The following is an 11757-nucleotide window of genomic DNA, read 5'->3' on the forward strand; positions in this document are numbered from 1 at the left end:
AGCTGAGCAGCTTCCAGCTTTCCACAGCAATGTGCATATTGAAGCAAACAGACTCCCACCTGCACCACTGCTCATTTTAGGCCATGTGTGAGGAACAGGGAGGTTTGAGAAGAACTTTGTGGAGAAATTATTATACTTCGAGTAACAGCCCAAAATACTGCCCAGGACTTGTGCTATTGCAAAGTTCGCCTCTCATATGTTAAGACAGCTAAATTCAGAGTTAAGTTTGATCCTGGATGCACTAAGTGTGTGATTTTTGTACTTTGGGCCTTACGAGACATGAATGTGGCATAAGTAAAGTGCATGGCTTCCTGAAATTTGTCAAGGTAGTGTGAAAGGCATTCTTGTAATCATAGTAGCAATATATATATATAAGGATATATTAAAAGGATGACCAGAGCCAGTGCTATGCCTGTATAACACTGTGGCCCACTACTGTGTTAGCATAGGCAATATAGCAAAGTTTCAGATTCAGGTGCACAAAAAACTACAAAGTTTTGCCTGTCAAATATACCAATACTTTGGCACTCTTTTTAATATGCTAATTTTGTTTATTTTGGGATTATACCAGCCTGTAGGAGAAACCTTGATGGTGGAAAAGCTTTTCCAGCTCCTACCTGCTACAAGCTATCCTCTGGAGTTAAGTGGAGCTTCACTCATGGAACAAAACTAGTGCCTTCTCTCACCCCCCCCAATACCCTGGAGGGTCCCCTCAACCTTCCAGAACAGATTTTGAGGTTACAGGAGGCTATAATGGGCAAAGTAACTGCACATAAACATAGTGGGCCAGTAACTGAATTCTGTACAGAGGAAACATCCTTTTAGAGATCAGTTTCTGAGAATCAAGTTAAACATGAGGGGGGGAATGAGTCACTCCACTCTGCCTGACAAAACTCTGCTTGCTTCAGCAGATAACTGGCCCAATTTTGTTTCGATGTAAAAGTAGTATCAGTAATACATCAACAACAAAAATAGACCACAAGATGTACACAGTATCTGCAACCCACTTTTCCACCACCACCCCCCAAAAAAAACAATGATTTTGCTCTGAGCAGCAAGCATTCTGGTGTTACACTGGTTTTTTCATTCACAGGATGAGATGAAGCTGCTAGATGGGAAAGAGGGATAGAACAAGCATTGAAGCATCAAAGGGGGACCAAAATGAAAAACCTAAAAAGGATAACAAAACTGTACTAATAAACCGTAACACACATGCAAGACTATGTATAAGTCTCAGGAATACATAACCTAAGTATCTTTCTTAATACACTCTTGATACACAGCAAAGCAAGCAGTCAATTAGCTGCTTGGCTACTTCCTCTACATACCAGGTTTCCGATATTTTTGGAAACAGGGATCCAAAACTGCTCTAGGCTCACAGTGCCAACCAGGGAGATTCCCAAACTATTACTATCATTAGTTGTAGCATGCCAAGTCTCTCAAAGAAACTTCCTATTCTTCTGTCTATTGGGATGCAAAGCAACATGCTCCAAACAACCTTTATGGCTTCTACCACCAGTATAAATTTGTAGCAAATTTTGTAGCTTTTGCCATTTTGAAATCATAGTAGCCCTCCTGATTTAAAAACCATGTTGCATTTGCTTGCCTTTGACACGCTTCTTTAACCTTGCTCCAAGTGCAAAGTTCACTTCGTATTATGCTTTCAACAATGTCATGTCAGCGGAGCAGAATGTGGAACGATGGAAAAGGCACAGAGCTCTCATTTTTGCACCCTATAGGAACCAATTTACTTTATCATGGCCTGTCAAGCAAACGTCTCCTGGGACAGCTCATAAAATATACTTCAGGACTTTGCAAACATCAGCAAAAACAGTATGATGCACATGTTGTCTACACTAATTCTTTGGACTAGCGCTTGTTTGCCATTACCACAACTAACCAATTTAGGCTTTGATAAACCACAAAGATTAGTGTCCTGTGATTAAACCAGTATTACTTTTCCATTTTAAGCTATAATTACTTTGAACTACAGCCTCTTGTGTGCAGACTCCCTGCCTAAAATGTTTCTGCCACCAAAGATTGCTTTTCCATTTCTTCTGCCTTAGTCATAATTTGCCATGATAAACTGATGAAATCCATCTCTCCTTGACTGGTTCAGAACTCTAATCAGCAGTCTGTATTCAGTCTTCCAATTCTGTCCTCCAGCTAGCTACTGTGGTTCGTTGAACAGCAAGAAACTGGGTCCATTTCAGAATGAAAGCCTTCTTCTCTACTAATCATTTTCAGGTGTTTAGAAGCAAGTCAGTTGTAGCCAGCTGATCTTCCAGTTCTAAGGTCACCAGTATCGGACGACAGTCTGACACATGCATTAGGCCAGGCTATGCTACTGAAGTCAAAAATCCAAATGCACAAGAGCTACAAGAAGCTTGCTGAAGAACCCTGATGAATGCATTAAACCAAGAGGCATTATCTATGCTGGGTTTAAATGAGTTTTTTTTTATTTTAGACAGCCTACATGACAAGTTTTTAAAAACCAATGCCTCCACTCCAATTATTTCAGGGTCAAAATAAATCAAATTAAGCTCAAGATGGCATCAGTCCAGTTTTCAAACAATGCTGAGTCATGATGTTTTGTTGATGAATAAAGAACAGCAGCCAATTATGATGATGATAGATGATCCAGAAGGGTTGGTCTCTTGTTACTGTTAAGAAATTAATGAGAGTTAGCCTATGCTTGTACCAATTCCTTATGTCATCATTAAATGTTCAATCTCTTAAATGTTCTCCCTTATTCAATCTGAGTTGCCACGTTTATCAGGCACACAGAAAGCGCAAGGAAATTGCTGTTGCATCTTTATGCAAGCCAGAGAGCAAAAGTAGTTGTTCCCGGCCTATCAGCAGATGCTTAACACTCAGAACTTGCATCTCATCTCCTTCCCTAAGGCACTGTTTGAGAGGGTACCAGTCTTGATTCACGGGTAATGGCTTCAGCAGCCATATCAAAATACAGGCAATAATTGTTTTGGTTTGATATTAAGCGAAGTGTGGTGGTCAACCAAGCTTTACTCAGAGTAGGCCTACTGAAATTAATGAGCACGACTGATTAAATACTTCCTAAGAGCTTTAAGAATGATTTGCTCTTCTATTTAAGCCATTGGCAGGAGAGCCTCAACTTAAAAGAAGCCTACACTTTCCCCACACTCCTGAATAGCTAGCTTAAAAACTGAATAGCATATCCAAGCACTTCTTTGGCTGGGGAGTTCAGCCACCATGTTCCCTAAAGAATCTCCCACCAGAAGGGCAGAAAATGCATATGCCAAGCTGCATGGAAGAATAGTCAATATAGTTTGTCTTCTATCAGAAAGACAATTTGTTATTAAAACCAGCATTGCTACCTGAGAAATCAAAGACAATTTTTTTTAATGGAACTCTGGGGAAATCCAGAAAGTTAAACTAAGAGCCGAGGAGGGGTAGATTTACCCAAGGATTGCATTGAGACTACTGCTATTGAACTTGTTCACACACAAACTGAGAATCAAGAATAAGCAACAAGGTAGCCTAGTTTGTAGAAGACACCAAATTATTCAGGATACTGAAAACCCAAACTGCAAAGTAGTTGAAAAGGGATCTATCCATCCCTCCAAGCTAGATGAATAAGCAAAAAAAGGACAATGAAGTTCAGGGTAAGACTTAAAACACTGCATTCAGGGCAAATAACCACCCCAGCTTCGTACAAACTGATGGGAGAGTGAATTGGCTATGATTAGCAAAGGATGTGCCCTTTGAGTTGGAGTGGATAGTTCATTAAGACAATCCAAGTACAGAACTTCCAGTATCACTCCACCCTTAATAATTAATGGTGCAGCCTCAATCACAAACGTGTACAAACCTCTGGATGCACCATCTCAAAAAGGATACTACAGAGCTAGGAAAGTTGATAGAAAAGGTGGTATCATTTGGGCTTTTCTCCCCCCCCCCCCCCCCCAAGGAAAATGCAGGAAAGATGTTAGAATTTCAGAGATATGGGTGAATGGCGTGGAGAAAGCATATTTATTTTTCCTCCCTCTTACAGCACTAGTACTTGGCCACACAATTCATCAGCAGTACGCAGACAAAAGCTACTACCTGTACTTACAACACTCAACTTATAAAATTTCCTCCCACTAGATATTATGATTACCAGAAGCTTAGATGGCTCTGCAGGTATGTCCAAAGTCTGTTTTGGGGGCCTAATCCGGCCCCGTGGCAGTATATGTCCTGGGGTAAAACCCTAAAAAAATCTGGGGGGAAAAAAGCCCAGCAACTTTGGTCAGCCCTCACACTTGTTCGTGGCCCTCTTTGGAAAAAGTTTGGGCACCGCTGGATTAGGTAAACTCCTGAAGCACAGTTCAATGGCTATTAAGATGCAATTAGGTAAGTAGAATCTGCAGGTTCAGAGGCAGGCTGCCACAGAGCACAAGTTGCTGAAAGAACATGGGCCGTTCCCTCATGTACTTGGCTGCTTAATTGAAAATGCTGGGCTAGATGGGCTCCCAGTCTGAATCAGCAGGGTTTTGTTTCTGCAGCAAATTACCCCATTTATCAGCAAGCAAAATTTAAAACCGCACAAGATTTTAATCTTGGCAAGTTCTCTCAGGAATTTATACTTACACATTTCTCCATTTCTAATCCGTCCTTAAAGAAAATCATATAAGGAGTGATACCATCCTCGCGGAAATCCAGCAACGCCACCATTCCATCTGGATTCATGTTCTCGCCTACAAAAAACTTTCAGAAGAAAAAAAATCTTATGATGCAACTAAGATGCTAATAAGCACTAATGTTCATTTGTATAATACGTATTTCCTCGCTCAAGCATCAGCCACTTTCCACAGAACAAGCAGCAAAAGCTACTTCACAGTATGCAAGTACCGAAAATATGTTACAAAACAAAGAGGACGCCTTTGGAACTTACCTGGTAATTTTTGAAGTTTGCAAGGATATGTTTGACTTGTTCAGCTGCTCCAGTCATAAACGGCTTTACTCTCTCTGGCTTTGTTTCCTCAAGTCTTGCTTTGATTCTAGAAAAAACAACAACAATTCTAACACCTGCAATTTAACAAGATTGAGGATTGTACCCAAAAGTTTCTAATAGCTGATCTGAAATGAAAACTCTGCATTGCTTTTTACTGGTCCCCTGCATGGATAGTCCTTTACTTTGACTGCCAGTTTTAAATAATATTTCTTGGGAACGTTTTTATTATACAGAAGGCTACATAAACTTTGACATGGTAAAATATGCCTGCAGATTTCTGTATGTGCTTCATTGAGGCAACAGTAAAATAGCAGAATAAAGACAATCTTGTATCAAAAGCAGGGGTTGCCTTTGGCCCAGATATCTGGCCTCTAAATATAAAGCAACTGTTATACCATATCTGTGATACAGAGCCTTAATAACTCCAAGAAGCAAAAAGCACAGCCACTGATCAGTTCTGCCAATAACCAGGAACTTTTGGTTGCACCTTACCTTGAGTTGTTTGCATCCCAGCTGGTCCTTACTGGGAATTTTAAGAGGAAGTGATTGTGTTGTCTTGGATTTCATGATACAGAGGAAAGGGGAAACTGAGTGTAATTGGTCCTAGACTTTAAGAAGGCCAATTTCTGGAAGCTTAAGTAACTACTGCAGGCATAGGCAAACAGCCTTCCAGATGTTCTGGGACTACAAATCCCATCATCCCCGACCACTGGTCCTGTTAGCTAGGGATGATGGGAGTTGTAGTCCCAAAACACCTGGAGGGCCGAGTTTGCCTATGTCTGAAGTACTGGGTGAGATCTCGTGGTCAGAAATAGTCAAGAAAAGGGAGTCCAAGATGGGAGTTTGTTAAAGGTGAAATAATGAAGGCACAAACGCAGACAATTCCAGAAAGAAAAGTGGGAGGCACCTAAATAAACTTGTGTGGCTGTAGATCAGGAGTAGGCAACCTAAGGCTCGTGGGCCGGATGCGGCCCATTCGCCTTCTCAATCCGCCCGCGGACGGTCCGGGAATCAGCGTGTTTTTACATGAGTAGAATGTGTCCTTTTATTTAAAATACATCTCTGGGTTATTTGTGGGGCATAAAAAAATATGGTCCAGCCCCCCCCCCCCAAGGTCTGAGGGACAGTGGACCGGCCCACAGCTGAAAAAGGTTGCTGTAGATGTACAAAGGGCATGTAAAAGTAATGGGGGGGGGGAGGAGATGACCCAGCACGAGTTTCTCAAAAGCAAGTCATACCAGATGAATCTCTTGATATTTACAAACTTGGTGGATCTGGGGAATGCTGTGGACATAGTATTAGCTTGATTTCAGTAAGGCTTTTGACAAAGTTCCTCATGACATTCTTGTGAAGCTGGTAAAGTATGGGTTGAACTTAACTGTTAGGTGGATTTTGTAGCTGGTTGACTAACAGAACTCAAAAACTCATTAATATTCCTAGTCATCCTAGGAAAAAGTGACACAGGGTGCCACAGGGTTCTATCCTGGGCCCCTTGTTGTTCAACTTCTTTATAAATGACTTTGATGATGGAATTGAGGGGATCCACATCAAAATTTGTAGATGATAACAAATTGGGAGGGGTAGTTAATGCCTAAGTAGACAGATTTGAGATTCAAAATGAACTTTACAGATTGGAGAAATGGGCCCAAAATAACAACATGAATTTCAATAGGGACAAATGTGAAGTTCTGAACTTAAGCAGGAAGAACCAGATGCACAAATATAAGATGGGGGACACCCAGCTTACAAGTGGTACATGTGAAAAAGATCTAGGGCCCAACAGTATGATGCAGCATAGTGTCCAGATCAAGGGAAGGTATACTACTCTATTCTGCCATAGTCAAACCACACCTGGAGTCGTGTGTCCAGTTCTGGGCACTACAATTTATAAAGGATATTGACAAACTGGAATGTGTGCAGAGGATGGCAGCTAAGATGATCACAGGTCTGGAAGCCAAGCCTTGTGAGGAAAAGCTGAGGTATGCTTACATCAGCAATGCAATCACTATGTGCATTTGTTACCATATCAGAAATGTGGCCTCAAATTAACCTTAAGATTTAGGGTTCTCACCAGTAGCATTTTCCTTTTGACCTTGATGACTTAAATATGATGTACCAAACCTAGTATATTTAAGAGGACATCCTTCAGATATCTGATACTGTAACAGGGTATGTGGAAAGAAGCAGTATCTTAGCAAAATGTGTATGCAGGTGGTTATGGCTTTAAACTATAGCCACGCCACAAGTTATAGTTCTTTCAGAATAAAACAAGAGCACCATTGTAATCATCACCACAACTGGATCCCAGCAGCCCATCTCCATCAGAAGGCAGAGCTGCAACCTTATGGACATCTTCCAAGAGTGTTTGCCATAAAAACCTCGTCGTAACTGTCTTCTAGCCTTGAAGTGACAGATATCAGGATAACTTACGCTTTCATGTAGTCCTTGATGTACTTCTTGTAAGACTCTTTAGTGAAACTTGTTTCCTGAAGGTGGTGGTTCATTACAATGTCAACACCGGTGACAACGGTAGCCTCTGCCCCTTCACCATCTGGACCTTCAGCTGAAGCATTTCCACCAATTAAAGCATCATCTATTTCACCTTCTTTCCTGCTCACCATCTAAACCATTCATTGAAGAGAAAAAAACCACCACTGAAAAGCAAAATCTAATTGTAAAATGATCTGCTCATTTTCATTACTCTACTCAAAGCTTAGAAGCAGAGTTTTAAGTCCAGAAATTAGTCCAGAAAATAAACTGCCCAGAGAATCTTAAATCGGAAGTCTTTATGATTAAGACCCTAATTTTCAAGGTTTTCAAAACACACATACATACATACTAAACCTGCTACTTAAACAGCTTTTTACTTCTCTCCCAATTAAAATTAAGGGATTTTGAAACACTACGCGTCAAATTACTCAGTTTGGATGTCACAATTACCACTATGGAGGCTTAATGGATGTGTCAGAGCTTATCTTGCAACCTAGCCCCTCTCAAGTCACTGTAACAACTCTGTTATCAAGGTGACCCATATTCGCATGGTGATGCATAGATTATGAAAGGCTGAGGCATGGATCTCTCCCGCTCCTCACTGTGACTGCGCAGACCAAGCCACACTGCTAGGCATGGTCGTTGCACAGTAAATGTGAGCTTCAGTTACTTTATGAGTTCATAGAAGAGACTGAAATTTCCCAGTTTGCCCCATATATTGCCAAATCCCCCCCCCAAATAACAGAAGTTGATCGAGTGCCTGTGAAGGGTAGCAACTGCTAAAAGAACGGCCTCATGGTACCAAAACACAGTTGAACTTACTATAATATAGCGGGGGGCGGGGGAGAGACCAGGGTTCGAACCCCACCCCACCCCACCCCACTTACATAAAATGAGTAGATTTAAAAACAAAGCCTACCTTCCCTTCCACTTCCAGGCAGAGTCCGCTGGCCACTTCTTTGACCTTGTAGATGTCCGAGAACATCTCGTCTTCTGCAGGCAGAGGAAGGAGGAGAGCGCGTGAGGGGGGCTCCCCATGGTCGGTCGGTCTCCCTCCCTCCAACCCCACCCTCCTCTCAGGGGTCGCCCCTCTTTCTTTCCCTCCCTGCCGGCCCAGGCCTTGCGAGAGCCCAGAGGTAGATGCGGCGCCGCCCGGAACGGGAAAAGGCCTCGGGAACGCTGCGCCGGAAGCCAAGAGGGAACACGCCGGAAGCACCGCCAAAAGGCCTCCAGCCCCACGGCCCCTTCGGCAGCCCTCCCTCACGCAAGCGCAGTAGCCGCGGCAACCAGACGCATGCGCAGCGAACAGAACGCCGGGGGCGCCTGTCTTCAACCCCCCCCCCCGCTCCTCCCGCGAACCAGTCTCCCTTCCCCCTCTCTTCTGTACCGCGGGCGGCGCAGGCGCAGTGTAGCGCCAGGGTGCGCGCTGCCTAGTCCGGGCCGCGGAGCCGCGCAAGCGCAGTACGCGCCGCTATGGGGGCTCCATGGGGGGGGTGGCCCAACCTCGATATAGTACGACGGCACTGAGAGAGATTCGCTTACGGCTGATGCAGTCCCGGTAGATGATCATGGCTGAGGCGTCGTCGGGCGGTGGTGGGTCGAGCGGGCGGGCAGGCGGGCGGCCTCGGGGAGCGGAGCGGCTCGGCAGCGACTCCCGGCGAGAGCAAGGAGCGAGGCGGAGAAAGGCCGAGGCGGCGCTTCCACTGAGCTCATATAGCCAGCGGGGCACGTCCCTGCCATCCGTGCGTCACCAATCCCTGCGCTCCCCGCCACGCACGGAGCTGTGACGCAAGCGCGCCCGAGGCCGCCGGCCCTCCTCCCTGCGCTCACGTAGAGGCAAGAACCTCGAGAGCTGCTCTCTGCGGGCCGGAGGTAGAACTTCCGCACCCGTTCCTCTCCTCCCTCCCCCGCCGCTGCCCATAGGAAACAACGAAGAGGCGGCGTGGCTGCTGTTTCGCAGCAACTGGTCCTCTCTGAAACTGAAGCCAAGAGAGGAGAGGAGACCTTGAGTTCGCTCGCTGATTTCATCGTCACCCCACCCCACCTATCTCCCCGTCCCACCCACCTCTCTCCCCCTTTTCTTCCTAATGTCTCAACAAAAAAAAACTGATTTGTAAAAATGTTATATGGAAAAATACGAGAGAGACGTTGCACTACCTTTGTAAATCAAAACAAAATAAAATAAAATAAATCCTTCCAGTAGCACCTTAGAGACCAACTAAGTTTCTTCTTGGTATGAGCTTGTAAATCAAGAAAATATTTAATAAAAAATATTTTTTTTAAAAAAGAATCCCAGAATCAAAGAATTGGAAGGAGTTCCAAAGGTCATCTAGTCCAACCCCTCGCAATGCAGGAATCTCAACTAAAGCATCCATGACAGATAGTATCCAATCTCTACTTAGAAACCTCCAAGGAACAGCATCCACCACCTCCCGAGGGAGTCTGTTCAAACAGCTCTTACTGTCAGAAAGTTCTTGATATTTAGTAGGAATCTCCTTTCTTGTAACTTGAATCCATTGCTTCGGGTCCTACCTTTTCTGGAGCAGCAGTAAGCAAGCTTGCACCCTCCTCCATGGGACAGCCCTTTAGATATTTGAAGATGGCGATCCTATCTCCTCTCAGTCCCCCCTTTCCCAGGCTAAACATATGTAGATGCTTCAACCATTCCTCATAAGGCTTTGCTTTGTTATAAGAATTTTAAGGTCTCATATATAGAATACAAAAAATAATTAAGAAAATCCTTCCAGTAGCACCTTAGAGACCAACTAAGTTTGTTCTTGGTATGAGCTTTTGTGTGCATGCACACTTCTTCCTGCACACGAAAGCTCATACCAAGAACAAACTTAGTTGGTCTCTAAGGTGCTACTGGAAGGATTTTTTTTATTTTTTATTTTGTTTTGACTATGGTAGACCAACACGGCTACCTACCTGTATATATAGAATCAATATTCATAAATGCAAACATATGTAAATATATAGGAAAGCAATCCTGAAACCATCTTGACTCTTCCAATGACCTCAAATACTCCTATGCAGTAAGGGAGACAAATTGGGAAAGCCTTCCCATTGTTTTTTTTCCCCTTGCAAACCCTGTCTTGAGGGCGTATTTGTGTATGAATAGGATGAGCCTGTGACATGGATTCAGGAACTGAAGTACCGTATTTTTCGCTCCATTGGACGCACCGGACCATAGGGCGCACCTCATTTTTAGAGGAGGAAACAAGGGAAAAAATATTTTTCTGGTTTTCCTCCTCTAAAAGCCCTGGGTGTTTTTTTGGGTTTTTTTTGTTTTTTTTAAGGATCAGCTAAAAGTTTTGCAGCTGTTTTTGCAAAGGCAAAAGGCCTTTTTTAGGATCAGCTAAAGGTTTTGCAGCTTTTTTGCAAAGGGAAAAGCCCTGGGTTTTTTTTGTTTTTTGTTTTTTAAGGATCAGCTAAAGGTTTTGCAGCTTTTTTGCAAAGGGAAAAGCCCTGTTTTTTTTTTTTTTTTAGGATCAGCTAAAGGTTTTGCAGCTTTTTTTGCAAAGGGGAAAAAGCAAAGCTCCTTTTGCAAAGGGGGAAAAGCAAAGAGGAAAAGCCCCATTTTTATGGGGTTTAACTCACATTTCTGAAAAAATCTTAAGGAAAGGGAGCCATTTCTACTGTTTGCAGACAGATAATCTAATCAGCCAGTCACATGTCCTGGGGAAACAAACAACCTCCCTCTGCAGCACATGCAACAAAGGAGGGCGTGGCTGAAAGGGAGCAGGGACTCTTATCTCTCTCCCGATCTCTTGCTGATCAGCTGCTGAGCGGGTCCTTTCAACACTCCCCTTTCTCTTTGTAAAATAAAAAGCACAATCTGCTTTTGGCCCCTGGGCAATTCAGCTCCAGGGACCACCATTCGCTCCATAAGACGCACAGGTATTTCCCCTTACTTTTCAGGAGGAAAAAAGTGCGTCTTATGGAGCAAAAAATACGGTATTAACCATAACAAAAGAATGGCCAGACTGCCCAGTTAATGCAATCAGTGAACATTATCAGGTATCCTGGCAGGCAGGATTTCTGCTGTAGAGTGCCTCTTCTTGTGATGCATGATGTATTTGGGGGTGGTCTTGGGCTACAGGGTGGGCAATTCAAACATCTATATAAGGGCATGCGCACCATTGTTCAGGGTTCTTCTACCTCCTGCCTGTGGTGAGTGGGGACCCTGTTGCAACAGTTCCTTAAATAAAGATCAGGCTTACTAGCCACTTTGCTTCTCAATATACTCTGGTTGGCCTGTGTTTGCTCCTGCCGATAGTGAACCTACTTAG

At 43.7% G+C, this 11757-nt stretch overlaps 1 protein-coding gene and 1 non-coding gene across 2 annotated transcripts; both read right to left on the minus strand.

The window, feature by feature from the left end:
* Positions 1 to 1720: 1720 nt before the first annotated feature.
* On the minus strand, positions 1721 to 9132 carry TPT1 (tumor protein, translationally-controlled 1). Its single transcript, XM_033148385.1, has 6 exons — positions 9008 to 9132; positions 8385 to 8458; positions 7406 to 7596; positions 4916 to 5021; positions 4612 to 4728; positions 1721 to 2663 (listed from the first exon to the last, which is right to left on the minus strand). Exons 1-6 carry the CDS (start codon positions 9033 to 9035, stop codon positions 2661 to 2663), a joined length of 519 nt encoding a protein of 172 aa, XP_033004276.1. The 5' UTR covers positions 9036 to 9132; the 3' UTR covers positions 1721 to 2660.
* On the minus strand, positions 2738 to 2868 carry LOC117047651. The gene has a single exon (XR_004426717.1). It is a non-coding gene; the product is annotated as a small nucleolar RNA SNORA31 (small nucleolar RNA).
* Positions 9133 to 11757: the final 2625 nt, after the last annotated feature.

This window comes from Lacerta agilis, chromosome 5 (genome assembly GCF_009819535.1).
Source record: "Lacerta agilis isolate rLacAgi1 chromosome 5, rLacAgi1.pri, whole genome shotgun sequence".
Classification (NCBI taxonomy): domain Eukaryota; kingdom Metazoa; phylum Chordata; class Lepidosauria; order Squamata; family Lacertidae; genus Lacerta; species Lacerta agilis.